Source organism: Ochotona princeps, chromosome 22 (assembly GCF_030435755.1).
Source record: "Ochotona princeps isolate mOchPri1 chromosome 22, mOchPri1.hap1, whole genome shotgun sequence".
Classification (NCBI taxonomy): domain Eukaryota; kingdom Metazoa; phylum Chordata; class Mammalia; order Lagomorpha; family Ochotonidae; genus Ochotona; species Ochotona princeps.
Window position 1 is genome coordinate 35,890,692 of NC_080853.1, and position 16,223 is coordinate 35,906,914.

Consider the following 16,223-nt stretch of genomic DNA (forward strand, 5'->3'; position numbering starts at 1 on the left):
GGTGCCCAGATGGGATCCCAGCTTCTCCGGTGGTGGCTTTACCTGCTGTGCCACAATGCCAGTCCCTATTTGTAAGCTGTATGTGGGGAGAGGAGCAGGAGAGCTTCCATTCACTGGTTTGCTACCCAAAAGTCCCCCAAGGAGTACAGAGTCCCAGCAGCTGAGTACCAAGTGCTTCCAGGTGCTTCACCGGAACCGGGTCGCAGTGCAGTCGGTGGGACTCAGCTGTATCCTCTATGGGACACTGGTGTGGCAGGCAGGAGCCCAGCCTGCTGGCTCACAGTTAGCCGCTCCATCAGCGTCTAGTGTAGCTCATTTTATTGACTGGTATTGTTTGAAGGATGAAATAAGCTGTGATCTGATTGGCAAGATGCGGGAAGACACGTCAGTTGTTCCAGAAAGTGCTGGGGAGGGCCTCCTGCCCTTGCCTCCACGGGCCTTGGGGCAGTCCTGTCCCAGGAGCGACCTTCTGACTGTAGGATTTCAAGGGGTTCCAGCCTGCCGCCCTCAGACCTCCCCACATCCGGTGTGTGTTGGGAGGGGGCGTGTTTTTCCTGTGTTCATTTTGAAAATGCAACCCTCTGGGCAGTGTTGTCTTGCACCGCCTGCCAGGGGCTCAGTCCCCTCTCCCTGCCAGCAGTGTGGGCAGCGACCCGAGGGACTGAGCGGGAGCCTTGGCCCTGGCGAGGTGACCGGGAAGTGGCCCTAGCCGGCTCTCAGCCCTGGCCCAGGCAAAGGGGCTGGGCAAGTTGTTCAGAGTGGCCTCTCAGGTGGGGCCGGAGCGTCCCCCAGGCTCACCGCGGGTCTGCGGTCCTCTTCACCCCACTCCGCCACTCCCGTTTGCCCACCCCACCCAGGGGCGAGGTTGCGGTTGACCCGGAAAGGGCGTGGGGCGTGCGAGCTGCACCTCCCCACCCCCAAGTCATCAGCGAGAAGTCCGACTTCCCTGGGGAATCGAGGTGCGCTGTTTCCCGTCCACTAGCTTTTGGGGGACACTGCCTTGGAGGCCTCAATCCAAGAAAACAGGGGCTTAGCTGGAAAGTAAGTTAGACGTTGCCGACAAATTCTACTTTCTCGGTCATCAGAGAAACAAGAGTTAAACAACACTGCACCATTGACACAAGCATTGCCAAGCCACGGGTCATCCGGGTCTGGTCCAACGGTTAGAGTCGCCTCTGGGCTGTTAGGAGAAAAACGGACCCGCGGTGGTCTCGGGATGCGTCGGTCAGCGGGGCGCCGGCCCCCTAGCGTCCTCCCACCACCTGCACTGGACGCTGTGGGGCCGCTCGGCCGCAGGGGCGGGGGGTTTGCGGAATCACGCGTAACCTCGAAGGAGCTCGAGAGCTTCAGGCCTCCACGTCCGCGTCTGTGAAATGGGACCGCGGACGCAGCTCGTGCACGGTGCTAACCGCGGGGCGCCCTTTCCGAGGGCGGCCCGGGAGCTGCTGCCGGCTTAGGTGGGGTGAGGCTGCAAGCCCTGTGCCCAGGCCGGGACTCGGCAGGGCCGCTTCGGGGCGGCGAGTAGGCCGTGGGTTGAACCCCGATTCCTCCGCTCCACCCGAGGCCGGGAGCCGAGCTGGGCTGGGCGGGCCGGGCTGGTCCAGCCTCCGCGCCGCTCTCCGCGGGCCCCGCCTCCGGGTCCGCCCTCCTCGAACCCGCGCCCCCATTGGTGGCGTCCGGCGGCGCGGCCGCTGTTATTTTTCGAATATATAAGGAGTGGAGGTGGCAGCTGCAACCAGAGGCTTCCCGGACTGGTGCCGGAGTCCCGCGTCCCTCACCCCTCCCCACCCTCCCCGCATCCCTTTCCTCCCTGGCTCCCGGTCCTGCTGCGCTTCCTCCCTCCTTCCCTTCCCCCAACCCCGGACCCGCTCCCTGCCCCCTCCACCTCGACCCCGGCCCCCTAGCCGGCGCTCCGGTGCGATGGAGGTGCCGCCAACATGCTCGACCCTCAGTCCGGCCCGCGTGCACGAGGGCGCCCCGCGCCCGGGCCACCTCCCGGGCCTCCGGCTGGGGTCTCCGGAGCGCGCGGTCGCTTCCTCGCCGGTCACCACCCTCACCAAGACCATGCACAACCTGGCCGGGCTCGGCAGGTAGGACGTCCTCAGAAGGCTGGACGAGGGGTGGGTGGGCGACGGACCAGGGGGTGGCACAGAGCGAGGCCCTGTCTGCTTGGGGGGGGGGGCCGGGACCAGGGCCGACAGCCCCGTCGAGTGATCTCTTCTGGGTCTCCGTCATCCCACCCCATCCTAGACCCCCGTGCCTCCACCACGCTGCCTCCTGAAAGTCGGCCCAGGTCTCCTCCATTTTCCCCAGGCGGGGCATATTGAGCCGGGAGGGGGAAGTGGAGGCTGGTACTAAGGGTTCTCACAAGCCCATCACCCTGCACCCTTCCCCCTCTGCTTCTGTCTCCAGGGTCAGGTGACTGACCCTGGAGCAGCTCCCTAAGTGAGCCGGCTGCCTCCTACAGCAGCAATAGATACCCAGGCATGGGCCTTTTCTGCAAGATGGCCCTGGATGGGGATGGGGATGGAGTGGGGGCAGGGGGGAGGAAGCGCTCTCTGGGCTGCCCCACTGACCCCTAGCCCAGGCCCCTTGCTCCCGCCCAGTGACAACTCCCCGAGCCACTGGGAAGGCCTTTCGTAAGCCAAGCATGGGGGGAATGAGCCTGCCTGGGCTTGAGAAGCAGGTGGGGGACCTGGAGCGGCAGGAGGGGAGAGGGGACTGGCCAGCCTGAGACCCGAATTCACCTTCCTGCTCTCCTGGGTCCCTCCTCCCTGCGCAGTGAGACCCCAAGGAGCCCTGCAGGGAGCCTGCTGTTCCACAGCAGCCACCTGGCACGCCTGTCCATGTCCCGCCAGGCGTCGGAGTGCTCCTCTTCCGACTCTTCGGAATCTTCTGACGCAGGTGAGGCCCACAGGTGCCCCCTGGGAGGTCTGAGTTTTGGGGTGGGGTTCATGTTCTCCTTCCTGAATCAGATTAACATTCTTCCCACTACCTGGAGTGCCCAGAAGGCTTCCCGCCTGGCCCTGGGCAACAGCACTGGGAGGAAGACACGCCTTTGGTGGACCCACCCAGCCCAGACCCGCAGCCGCGGTGGAGTGGGTGGGAGGGTGGGGCCCTCTGAGGGAAGCAGAGCTCACCTATGTGAAACCAGGCGCCAGCCCCACCTGCGAGCCGCCAGAGACTGGAGGTTGTTGGTCCTCCGAGTGTTCTGAGCCTGTAACTTTTCCCTTAAAAAGCCATAATCTCTTCTAGAACAAGTTATTTTAAGCCCAATGGAGACAAAATGCTTAGTAAGCCCTGTGGTTTACACACATATGGAATAGAGGAGTTTCCATAGTAACAGGGAGGGAAGTCCTGCGCCTTTTGGGGAACAGGGTGTGTGTCATCCAGACGGCAAGTAGAAATGGGATTTCTTCCCCTCCCTGAGACGTGGTGGGGGAAAGGTATAGGACATGGGACAGCTTTCACGGCCAGGCCCTCCATGCTTGCAGGTCTCTGCATGGACTCACCCAGCCCTGTGGACCCCCAGGTGGCAGAGCAGACGTGAGTAGATGCTGGGGGAGCCCTGCACTAGGGGCCAGTACCGGCCCACTACACTCGCTGGAAAGGCCTGGGAAGGCGGATGGCCTCCTTGGGCTGCCTACACAGGGCTCTTGCTGACTTTCCCCTTGGCCTCAGGACCAAGGCTGGTGGGGACCCGTGTCCCCCTGGAGCAGTGACTGCTGGACCCCAGACAGCCCCTGGTCTGTGCAAACAAAACCTGATGTGTGTGCCATCTGCCTTTTCTGCCTCCACACTTCATTTTAAGCTATGAAATATGTCCCAGCTAATTCAAAACTGCCATTCAACCCAATGCTATACAAATGGCAGCTGCTTACAGACTGGGTCTAGCCCTAGGCTTCAGACACTTGGCCCACCGGCCAGCCCCTTTGTGTGAGAGGGAATGGACAGAGAGCTGGTGATCTCTGCTCAGGCCACATGCCTCCCGTAGTGTGTGTTGGGGCTGGAGGCAGGAGTAATGGCACAGCTGTTCCCATCCAGCTGTGAGGACCCAAGCAGGTGGAGCAGCTGCCAGTCGTTAGTAGGGGCAGCTGAGCATCCCTCGCCCAGGCTGGGGACTCTGGCTGTGGGTTTAGGGCAATGACGGCTGTGACTGTCTTTCCTCCCCGGTGCCTTTGATCAGATTGGGCTGGGTTGCAGCGTTAGTACACAAACAGGAAATGGAGAGAGAGTTGAGGGTGGCTGAGGTGGAGCTGTCCTTGCCTCACCGCCCCCCACCCCCAGCCATGGCCCAGGTGCAGATTGAAGACCTAGCTAATGAGCTGGATCAACCTGGATACCCGTGGCTGGGCACAGCCCTTCCTCTGGTGGGGGGTGGGGCATCACTTGGGGCCTGCATGCCCCCTCCACCCTGCTCTGCACCTGCTGTGGCGGTTACACAGAATTTCTCAGAAAGAGGCTGTGTGTGCGCGCGCGCACAAAAGCTTGGCGTGGCAGGTGGTCTCTCGTCACATTGCTGGGGGTGGGGCTCATATCCAGAAGTCTTCGCCCTGGCCTCAGAAGGAACATCTGCTGGAATTCCTTGCCTGCTGGCCTCTTCTAAGGCAGGAGGAGGGGTTGGAGACAGAAGCTGGATCCTAGAAAATTCCATAGGAGGGAGGAGAGGATGTGACCCCACACAGAGGTCACTGGGGAATCCACTGGCCACGGGGGAGGGGGAGTCAGGCCAGCTCCACCCCAGGCCTCGCTGACATACGGGCCCTGGGGGATGCCCATTGCTGGGTGCCCACAGCCTGTTGTCATGGGATGGATGGATGCCTTGCCTGGTGGCCATATGGCCCCCACTGAGGTGATTTGCATACAGGTGGAAGGCCTGCGTGCAGGCTGGCGAGACTGTTGCCTTGGTGATGCCTCAACGACCCTTCGACCTGCCCCAGCTGTCTCCTACACGGCCATTCTCTGGGCCCTTGTCTATTCAGGGCAGTCTTTCAAACCCCAGGCTGCCTCTCAGCTGCCCCCTCCGCAGTACCTGGGCCCCACTGGCCTCAGGCACTCCCCTCTCCCCGCCTCCCCTCCCTCTGGCTGGCATTACCCCTGGACTTTGTGACTGGAGGCGGGTGATGGGTTGCAGGGGCCCCTTCTCTCCCCAGGTTTGAACAGGTTATCCAGGCAGCCAGCCGGGTCATCCGGAGGTAAGTATCCTTGGCCTTGTGTTTCCCTGGAGTGGCATAGGGCTTGAGTCCTGTCTGCTCTCCCTGTCCTGACTGGCCCATTTCCTTTGCAGCGAGCAATTTGCCATCAGACGCTTCCAGTCCTTGCCCGTGAGTGTCCTCAGGGGCTCAGGGGAAGCCCAAGGTCCTCCAGCCAGTCCCAGGGCCACTTCCCAGAGGGGAGATGAGTTGACACAGCTGGGGAGGGTCCTTGGGCTGGTGGGGTGGGGCGCTGTGAGGCACTGGGGAGATGGTCAGAAGAGGGCTGGGAGAAAGTGGGTACAGCTTTCAGCCTTTGCTGTTCCCCAGGTGAGGCTGCTGGGCCACAGCCCCGTGCTGCGCAATGTCACCAACTCGCAAACGCTGCATGGCTGGAGGAAGCGCGAGGCAGGTGGCTGCTGTGCGGCCAGCAGCTTGGAGGAGGACAAAGAGAATGTAAGCTCCAAAGGCCCAACCCGGCGGGCTCCAGGGAGACTCCTTGCCGCCTGGGGCGGTGGGGCGGGTGCCGGTCCTCTGGCTTTGGTTGACATCACTTCTCTTACCCTGCCCCCAGGAAGAGGTTGTCTTCAAGATGCCGTGGAAGCCCACACATCCCAGCCCCACACGCGCCCTGACAGAATGGGCCAGCCGTCGAGAAGCTTTTACCCAGAGGCCCAGCTCGGCCCCCAATCTGATGGTACTTTGGAGGCAGCCTGGTAGAGGGAGAGGGTCCCTGAGCCCCAGGCCCTGATCTCCACCCCACAGACAGCTTGGCCCCTTGTCTTCAAGCAGCATCTCAGCCCGGAGCAGAAGATGGAAATGGAAGAGCTGCGTCCTTTGGCCCAGGCCTCCTTATCTCTGACTCCAGTCCAAGGGACTGCTGAGGAAGACGATGGATTTGTGGACATCCTGGAGAGTGACTTAAAGGTAGAGCCTTGCCCTGCCAGGCCCATGTCTCCCGTTGCTGGGAGCTCCCTTGGGGAAGAGATCCGAGCCCCTACGGCGAGTCTATAGCTTCATCCCAATGTCAGAAGAGTTCAAGGTAACAGAGTCAAGTCTGACCCCTTGCTGATCAGAGGAGTGGGCGGCTGGGGCTAGAATGGAGGGAGGCGGGCTTGTGCCTGCCGGGGAAGGCTGCTGGCCTGGGGTTGGAGGGGCTTGGCCAGTGCCCCGTGGGTGCTGGCCTGGGTTTTGGGGGCTTGGCCAGTGCCCCATGGGTGTCCCCAATCCTTGCTGATTTGGTTACAGGATGACAGTGCAGTGCCCCCGGGCATGGAGAGTCTCATTAGTGCCCCACTGGTCAAGATTGTGGACAAGCAAGAGGAGCAGGTGTGCCTGGGGCTGGGAGGGCTGCTCCCTCTCTAGGTGGGATTTCAGGAGCTGGGTGGGCTCAGGCGCTCTGACTGACCTGCCACCCCTGCCAGGACCTCGTCATGTTCAGCAAGTGCCAGCGGCTCTTCCGCTCTCCATCCATGCCCTGCAGTGTCATCCGGCCCATCCTTAAGAGGATGGAGCGGCCGCAGGACAGGGATGTGCCGGTTCAGAGCAAGCGACGCAGGAGTGGCACCCCTCCTAAGGAGGAGCCGTGGGAACCCCAGCAGCCCGTGAGTGCCTCATGGGGTTGGCTTCTCCGCACGGGGTAGGAAAGGGGGCGCTGGCCCCTCACCCTGGCCTCTGTCTGCCTCCCCCTCCCAGAAAGCCCGCGTCCTCCGCTCCAAGTCCCTGTGTAACGATGAGATTGAGAGTATCCTGGACAGTGACCACCGGGGGCTCATTGGAGATTACTCTAAGGTACAATGACGGTGGCCCTGCTCGAGGGTCGTGCACCCTTAGCCCAGGAGCCACTGGAGCACCTAGTGTCTTCTTGTCCTTGTCTTAGGACCACATCTGGAGTCTGTCCAGGCACGTGTTGTAGCTCAGCTTTGGAAAACACCCACTAATGTCCAGCTGAGCTTCCCTGTGCCACCTCCTCCTGGGCTGGGGAGAACACACAGGGAGTCGGCCCATCTCCCCTTATTCTCTTACTGCTTGAAAGCTTGCTTCCCAGGTGTCAGACCCAGAGGGTATCTTGCAGGTATTATGAGAGCACTTGGAAGCCAAAGCAGATGTGTTCTGGGCTTCTCCATCTCACCTGCTCCTCCCCTCCCTTCAGGCTTTCCTCCTGCAGACTGTGGATGGAAAACACCAAGATCTCAAGTACATCTCCCCAGAAACGGTGAGCAGGGCAGGTGCACATGGGACTGCCGTCTGGCTGTTGGCCCACCCCCAGGGGTGGGCCTGCATGTGCTAGACCAGCAAGAAGGCCCCCGGCCTGATCTGCTGGGACTGACCCCCGCCCCCATGGCCTCCTCCAGATGGTGGCCCTGTTGATGGGCAAATTCAGCAACATCGTGGAGAAGTTTGTGATTGTAGACTGCAGGTACCCTTATGAGTACGAAGGCGGGCACATCAAGGTGAGTGGGAGGGACGCCCAGAGGACAACTTAGGGTGCTGGGTGTCTGTCGGCACGGGTGGGCGGTCCCTTCTCATGGAAAAAGACCCTGCCCAGCCAGAGGTGGGGCTCAGCCTGAGATGGGGATCCGAGGCTGTGGCTTGAGCCTGCTCCTCTGACAGTCGGCCGTGAACTTGCCCCTGGAACGGGACGCCGAGACCTTCCTACTGCAGAGTCCCATGGTGCCCTGTAGCCTGGACAAGAGAATCATCCTCATCTTCCACTGTGAATTCTCCTCTGAGCGAGGCCCTCGCATGTGAGTCCCAGCTTTGCCCAGCTCCCTGGGTCTGCTCCAGCCTTCCCTCGAGGTTGTGGGGATGGCCTTGGGATGGGCCCCATCAAATGGCCTAGAGCCATTGGCACAGGTACCACCTCCCCCGTGTCCCTCTGGCTTCCTCCCTGTTGGGCCTCTCATCACCTCCGCACCATTGCTGCCACCACCAAGTCGGATTCTAATTCTGGTGGCTCCAGGGACCCTGTGGCGGCCTGTAGCGATACAGACCCCTCTGGTGTGAGATGCCTCTCAGTGCCCCCTTCTGCCCGTGGCACCTGGTTCCTCATTTTGTACTTTTTCTGTCTGTTGCCATTCGGGCACTGCCCTGGTCCCTCTGATGCCAGTGGCTCTGCAGCCTGGCCTGGAGTGTGGGGAGTCCTTTAGCCTGCTGCCCAGCTCTCCCCCACCCCAGGGCAATGGCACGTGGCTCCCACCTGCACCTGGACACTGGGAGAGTCCCTGGCTACAGCCTTGAGTCCTCCCCAGGTCTCCCCACTCTGTCCACTCGTGTCTGTTCCTTCCTCGCTCCTGCTTGGCTTGTGGAGATGTCTGCTACCTTCCAGTCCACAGCCCTGCTTCCCCCACATCTCCCAGCCCCATTGTAGCTGGTAGTCAGACTGACATGATCACTTGCATGCGAGTGGGCATAGGACCCTGTCCTCTGTGTGCCGGGCTCTGAGCCTACCGCTGCCCGGTGCTGGTGCAGGTGCCGCTTCATCAGGGAGCGAGATCGTGCTGCCAACGACTACCCTAACCTCTTCTACCCCGAGATGTACATCCTAAAAGGCGGCTACAAGGAGTTCTTCCCACAACATCCGGTACCATGGTGGGGGACTGCAGTGAGGCAAACTAGGGCGGGGGTGGTCGTAGCGGGAAAGGGTTCAGCTGGGCCAAAGGGAGAGCGAGGCACTTTCCCCCCAAGTTGACTGAAACTGCTCCCACCATGCCTACTTTCTAGAACTTCTGTGAGCCCCAGGACTACCGACCCATGCACCACGAGGCCTTCAAGGATGAACTGAGGGCCTTCCGCCTCAAGACACGCAGCTGGGCCGGGGAACGCAGCCGCCGGGAGCTGTGCAGCCGGCTGCAGGAGCAGTGACCCCCTCGCCCACCTCGGGCCTACCCCTTCCTTGCCTGGCAGGGCCTGGCCACCAGCTGCCCGGAACCCTGCAGGGCTGAGGGCCTACCAGAGGCCCCAGGTGCTATGGGGGGAGGTCCTGTCTGTCTGTCCTGCCCCCTCTGTCTCTCCATATGCCCTCATTGTACTGGCGCTGTGTCTCTGGGCACCCCCACTGCTCTCTTTGCAGAGCCCAGCCTGTTGGGTCAGTTAAGTTGGGGGAGTGCCAGCTTGAAGGAAGTGTTCTGGGCCCAGCAGGAGCATTTTTCCTGTCTCTTCCTTGTTTTGGTTCAAGTGTATCTTTCTGTCCAGTAGAGTCCTTTTGTGTGTGCCCCAGCTGAGGCTGGGTGCAGCCAGGAGCCGAGCTTCCCACCCAGTATGCACTTACCAGGGCCTGGGCTGGCCCTGCCATCTCCAGGAACCATGTGCATGGCTGCCATCTGGCCCCTGTCTCTGTTCCTTTTCCCTGTCCTTCAATGCAGGAGTGTGTGTCTTGCTTCTGTGTCAGTGTTAGCTGTGTGCTTGGTTTGCCTGTGGGACTTTGGCCCATCTCAGGACCTATTGGCCGGCTGCTTGGGCTCCCCGTGTCCAGCTGGGGTTAGAAATACACCTGGGCCCCAGCTTGTGTGGCTCCAGCAAGGGTTGTGAGCATCCTGGGTCCTGACCCACAAGCCCGCCCCCACCGCTGTGAGCCCTGGGCCTCAAGTGGTCAGGACTTGCTGCTGTCCCATCACAGGTGGATGGACAGATGGAAGTATGGATGGATAGATGGGTGAGTGGTCGTGGCCGCATGCCCATTGGTCAGAGGCATTTTGTGGGCATGCTAGCCTGTGACAAGACCATATGTGTTATCTGTGTAAACAAAAATCTTGATACTTAGGGCGTGGGAATATGTGAGAGGAAATGTTATTGAAGCAGCTAAAGCAGTCCACTCTGGACTCTGAATCTCAAAGATGTGAGAAGGGCTGCGCTCGGAGGCCCCATGAGCCATCTGTAGGGCCTTGGTTTAATAAAGCACTGAGCAAATGGAGTAGCTGGTGTGTCCCGTGGGGCCCTGGCTGAGACCACAGCAGTTGGGATGGGGGTGCTGGGGGCAGCTCAGCAGACTTCCTGGAAGAGGACTGCATGATGGTGTCTGCCGTTCCTGCCGAAGCTGTGTCTACCCCTCTTTGATCAGCTGCCCCAATGCTTCTGGTGTTGGCCTTCCTGTACTCTGCACCAGGGACCAGAGGGACTCCCTTCTGCCCTTAGGGAAAACCTGAGGTGTCTGGAAGGGCCTTTAAGGGTTGGAGTCGCCCCCAGCCTTGTTCTTTCAAAGAAGTGAAGAAAGGCCCCGTCAGGAAGTCTCTGTGGGAACTCCTTCCTATGGCCACTATAGGGATGGCCCCAACCCCCAAACAGGAGCCCGGGGTGGGACAAAGAATTCTTGGCACCTGCAGAAATGGGGTGCTGCATTGGCATGTAGCAGAAGGCACAGGCTACGTGCAGTAGTCTTTTTGTGTGTGCTGCAGCTGAGACTGGGCAGGGGGTGACCACTCACTGGTGGCAGCAGAGAGTGCAAAGGTCATTCAGCCCATTCTGCAGATGTGAAGGTAGAGGCCATTTCCCAAAGGCACTCTGGACTCCCAGGCCACATCTGAGGAGCACTGGACCTGTCTCCAGCTTGTCCCAGAGGCAGGGTCTTTACTCATAGACTCAGAGGGCTGAGCCAATGGAGTGTGCTTGGTGTAGCTCTCGAGTTTGCTCCAGAAGCCTCCCTCTTTTGACAGGTGACAGCAAGAGGGCCATTGATGTGGGTGGAAATAAGCTGGCAGCTGGGTGGGGGCTGCTGGGCTCCTTGAGCCACAGTGTGCATGGCCACCCTCTCGGTTTCATGGACCAAGGCGGCTGAGCCTAGGCCTCGCAGCAAGGAGACATGGGTGGTCTAGCTGGCCCTGGGGGCCTCCTTAGTCCCAGACCAATGAGATGAGGGTGGGAGTGGTTGGTGCCACCCACATCAGGCCACAGGAGGAAGAAAAGCCCATGTTGAGTTTCTATAGAACCCAGGCCTCATGCCAGGTGCTCTTGCCTGGCTCTTCCCATCAAAACCCACCATCAAGGTACACACGGATGCTTCTAGATTTTAGATAAGCTAAGCCCAGTAGATTGGACCTATTTGGCAGACAACAGGAGAGGTACAGCCTTGATTAACCAGGAAGTGAAATTCTTTTCTAAGAGTAAGGCTGAGGGGCTGGGAAAGGGGGTGCTCTAGGGACTTCCAGGGTCCAGCTCTGGTGGAACTCCCTGTGCCCCCTGCAGAGTTCAGGCATTCCACTACCCATCTCTCTCCACCCCCAGCTTGGGAAGCTGTAACTTTCTTCCTGAATCCTTTTAAAGGGAACCACATCCCTTTAAGACCAGGCTTGGAGGCAGTTAAACATCCCGGGCTGCCAGCCAGCTTAAAGGTTGTTTTGCTTTGTCCCCAGGCGGGGGAGGCATGCGAGGAACCCTGGAGCAGCCACGCTGGCTCACATGGTTGGGAGCAGCTGAGCAGGCACAGGTGCTGGGAGCAGGGAGCTGGTTCGTGCCTGGCTGAGAGTGGAGTGGGAGGAAAGGGTATATCCACTTCATCCTCAGAGTGGCTCATGAGTAACGGCAGTGACAGACGTCAGGAAGGAATTTTTCTTCTAAAATGGAAGCATCTCCAGCCCAGAGCCGAGCTAAGACAGAGGGTGGCGCTGGCATCTTCAGGCTCCCTCTTGCTCCCTCCCTGTCTCCCCTCTCCAGAGGCAGCCATAAGTCTGGCCCCCCTCATGGTGCTTCGCTCTTCTTCATGAACTACAGTTGACGTCACTGCTTCACTCAGCCTAACGACTTGGAGATACACCAGGCTGTCTCTTCACAAAGGAATGTTCCTTTTCCTTGCTGTGTGTTTCATTGGTAGGAACCAAGCACTCTTGAATTTTTTCATTCTACATTTCTGTTAATTAAAAAAAAAAAAAAACTTGGGCCTGGTACAATGGCTCAGTGACTAAATCTTTGCCTTGCAAGCACTGCGGTCCCATATGGGCGCGAGTTTGTATCCCGGCAGCTCTACTTCCCATTCAGCTCCCTGCTTGTGGCCTGGGAAAGCAGTCAAGGACAGCCCAAAGCCTTGGGACCCTGCACCCACATGAGAGACCCGGAAGAGGCTCCAGGCTCCTGACTTTGGATCAGCTCAGCTCTGGCTCAGCCATTTTGGGGAGTAAACCAGTGGATAGAAGATTTTTTTTTTTTGTCTCTTTTGCTCTAAATCTGCCTGCCCGATAAAAATAAATCTTAAATTTTAACTTAAAAACATTATTAGAGAGGCAGAGGTGGAAAGGAGGACCTTCCGACCACGGTTCACTCCCCGGTGCCTGTGATGTCAGGGCTGCTGAACAGCACAGATCTCGTGGGCGGCAGGAGCTGAACCCTATGAGCCATCGCTGCTGCCTCCCATGCTGGCATTATCACAGACTGCTTCATTCCCCAGATGCCCACCGTGGCCGCTGGCAGGGAGCTAGCTATTCACTTTACCATTCCCAGAATCTACATCAACAGGAAGCTGGAATGACAATTTTTTAAAGATTGATTGATTGATTGATTGATTGAATGAGAGGGAGAGATGGAAAGCACCAACTGCTCACTTGCCAAATGACTACAATAGCCAGGGCTAGGCTAGGCCAAGGCCAGGGGCCTGATGCTCCAGCCAGGTCTCCCATGTGAGTAGCCCTCCTCCACTGCTCTTGGCAGGCACATGAGCAAGGAACTGTGTCAGGCAGAGCAGCGGGAACACGAAGCAGCAGCACCCATACAAGATGTGACACTGAAAGTGGAGGCTCCAGGAAGCTGGCAACTGGAGCTGGGAGTGGGCACTGAGATGTGGGCGGCATGCCTCCCCCAGTGTCTTATCTAGAATGCCCAACACCTGCCCCAAGGTATAATTTCCATGCAGTAAAAGCCTTTGGGGTGTGCGGTTCTAGGAGTCCACAAATGTGTGCAGTTAAGGAACAACCCACCCAGCTGAGATCTGAGGCCTAGTCACCTTCCTGGCATAGACTCTCTGGGACTGTTCACAGATTGAGCCAGGCAGCCACCCGGACAGGAAAACTGGGGCAGGGAGTCTCCAAGGCCCTACACTGGAAGTGCCATTTCTCCACATTTTCACCAAAAGTGATACATTCCACTTTCCTTCTTGATCCAACTGCTGTCCACAGCCAAGTGGCGAGCTCCCACACTGTCCCATGGCAGCAACAGCATCTTCCACCCTTCCTCCCTTCTGACTCTCCCATGTTGAAAAATGATGCAATATTAGTCTTTGTCCTGTTTTTTTTCTTTTTTCCCCCTCAAGCCAGACTCTTTAAAAAAAAAAAAATCCAAGTGACTCTTGGGAGCTCACCTACTTGGGCCTTTCCACTGGCCACCGTCTTCCACTCTAGCAAACTGACTGTGGCTAGAGGACTTTGCCGCTGAACACATGGGTCCCCCACTCTCCCAGCACAGGTTGGGGTGCAGAGTGCAGCTGAGGTCTGCGGCCCTCTGGACCCTGGGAACAGTGAGGACAGGTCCCTGAGGTTGCTGCTGGCATAAAAGCCTCCAAGCGTGCAAGGCATGTGCCAGTCTCTCATTGTGAAGGGGAGATGTGTTCCTACCCTCCCCACAGCGGAGGAATCTGCCCTGCTGCCAAGGCGCCGGGGCGGGTGGCCCTTGCCCACACTGCCAGGCTCTGAGTCAGCGGGAGGGGAAGGGGCCTCACGTGGCTGGGCGGAGGCGGCCTCGTGGGGCCTGCTGGATCCCAGCCCTCCAGGAAGCACGGCTGTTTGAAAGGACAAATCACATATGGCCTTGTCCTCCTGGGGCCCAGCCAAGACCATTTCCCCAAAGGAGGGGTTGGGCTGGGGCACGCCGGGGCAGCTGTCAGTGGAGCCTGCCTGGCGTGGGAAGGGGGCACCCAGGGAGGGTGCAGAAGTGGAGAAGGCTGATGGCCTCTCCCTGGGGGACCATGAGCAGCCTCCTGACTTTGCTCCAGCAACTTCTGTAAAGCGATGTCACCACTCGGGACTTCAGCTTCCTCACTGTGAAATGGGAGTAATGACGCCCCGCCTTAAAGGGTTGGGGTTGGGGGAAGCACTCAGGGCACGAGGCTGAAGGGGCCAGAGGCCAGGGAGGTGGAAAAGAGCAGCCTGAGGGGGCAGACTGAGGCTTCCTCCCCTAACAGGGAGCAGCACCAGGAGGCTGGCTTTAGAGCACTGAGGCTGACCAGCCGCACCGCAGGGAAGAGGTAAGGATGAAACTGCCCAACTTTGTTCTGGGGCAGCTCGTTGAGCCCAACCTGCTGATGCTCAAAAAAAGGTCCCATCTCTTCCTCCTCAGGTCGTGCTTTGGTCTGGGAGAAGTGGCTGGACACCACTGCTGACGTCATTGTTGCAAGAATCCACAGCAGGGGGAGAGGTGGCTTCACCTGTCCGGTGTCTCAGACCGCCAAAAGCTAATGGGGCTCATCAGGGGAGGGAGCTCCCTGTCTCAGGGGGTGTGCACCGGGCTCACAGGCTGGACTGGAGATGCAGGAGAGCTAGGGCAACTGCCCACAGTCAGCAGGGATGGGGACAGGACAGGAAGAGGCCCATCAAGCCAAGTGCCCTGTTTCCTTGTGTGTCTCAGGACGCCTCACAGGGGCTCCTCCTGCCAGCTGAGACCGGGTGTAGGCAGGGCTCAGAAACCTGTGTTGGGCCCCCAGCAGCCAGAGCCCTTGGCCAGCTCTGTACTGTAATCAGCAGCAAACACAAACCCTCTGCCTGCGACAGATAGGGAGCAGGGAACAGGAAATGAGCCAATATTGCTCCCCAGCGAAGGTCCCCCTGCTCCTGTACCTGCCCTCCCTGCTGCTAACGCGCCTGTGGTCTACCTTGGGTCAGAATGCCCACGGGCTGTGGCCACATGCCCTTCTTCCCCAAGCGCCTCAGCTCAAGAATCCTTCCTCTCTTGGCACTGCCTGGGTCATGGAGGCTGGGAGACTTCCCCCCAGGGAACAGGCCTCCACCCAGGGCACAGGACACCATCTGGGCACAAAGGCCTCCCCCCTACAGCTGGTCCCAGCATATCTACAAGGGCCAGGAAGTGGGGAGGGAGTCCCGACGGAGGGAGCAGCTGGTGTGTGTGTGTGGGTGGGATATGACCATACCTGAAGCAGTTCAGTGGGGTGGCAGGGAAGGTAGTGAGGCTAGGCGGAGGCAGGCCTTGGGGGCTCCAAACATCACTAGGCCAAGACCCTATTTGAAATCAGATTTAATAGAGAGGAAAGGAGAGGCAGAGAGAAAGAGCTTTTATCCGGCGGCTCATCGCTTCCCGGTCTTTTGGCTAAGATCAAGTGTAGTATCCGGTGGCTCACTCCCTGTATGACTGCAACCGCCAGAGCTTCTTCCAAGTCTCCCACGCGGGTGTAGGGTCCCAAGACATTGGGCCGTCCCCCGCTGCTTTCCCGGGCCACAAGCAGGGAGCTGGATGGGAAACGGAGCAGTTGAGCCATCCTGCTGGCCCTGGCACGAACCCTTTCATCGCACCATTGTAGTCCCCTCCACACTCCAAGCCAAGCAAGGGGTGGAGATGGGAGTGCGAAAGGCACCCCGGATCAGCCCTAACAAGCACCTCAGGCCACTGAAGTGGGGCTCAACACAGCTGAGGGGACAGGAGTTAGGATCCTTCTATGCCAATCTGAGCCCAAGTGCAACCCCGCTGCTGGAACCCGCGCAGCACACAAGTGCCTATACTAGCTGACTGCTCTCGGGTCAGCTTGTCCACGACAAGGGCCGGGAGCCAGCATTCTAAGAGCCCAGGCGCTCTCAGGTACAGCGGTCAGTGTCAGTGCTCCGACCTGCACGCGCGGCCCCCAGCGGGCGCACGGCTCCCGGACTGCAGGCTCGCCGGTCCTGGGGCTTCATCACCGCGCCTAAGGCGCAGGAACTGGGAGCCAGGCGACCCCGCGCGTCTGACCAAGGGCGCACCCACCCGGTCCGGCGTCCACGGCCTGCGCGCGGCCGCCACTGCCTTCTTTCCGCCGAGGGCCGGCCAGCCTGGAGTAAGAGACTTCCATCCCCGAAGTGCCTTGCGCGCAGGGTTAGAGAGGGCCGTGACGTCAGGAGGCTTCGCCAC

At 59.6% G+C, this 16,223-nt stretch overlaps 1 protein-coding gene across 2 annotated transcripts; it reads left to right on the top strand.

Moving 5' to 3' along the window:
* The first annotated feature begins 1,761 nt into the window (after positions 1-1,761).
* Positions 1,762-10,104, top strand: CDC25B (cell division cycle 25B). 2 transcript variants are annotated; one of them, XM_058679574.1, is made up of 16 exons: positions 1,762-2,090; positions 2,783-2,904; positions 3,495-3,546; positions 5,154-5,195; positions 5,288-5,324; positions 5,523-5,648; positions 5,767-5,889; positions 5,982-6,119; positions 6,441-6,521; positions 6,617-6,796; positions 6,888-6,983; positions 7,345-7,407; positions 7,547-7,645; positions 7,806-7,939; positions 8,664-8,775; positions 8,916-10,104. In XM_058679574.1, the coding sequence occupies exons 1-16, from the start codon at positions 1,921-1,923 to the stop codon at positions 9,054-9,056; spliced, it is 1,716 nt and encodes a 571-aa protein (XP_058535557.1). In that variant the 5' UTR covers positions 1,762-1,920; the 3' UTR covers positions 9,057-10,104. The 2 variants fall into 2 exon arrangements, with proteins under 2 accessions (XP_058535557.1, XP_004593437.3); XM_004593380.3 differs by having other exon boundaries at positions 1,764-2,090; positions 5,985-6,119.
* Positions 10,105-16,223: the final 6,119 nt, after the last annotated feature.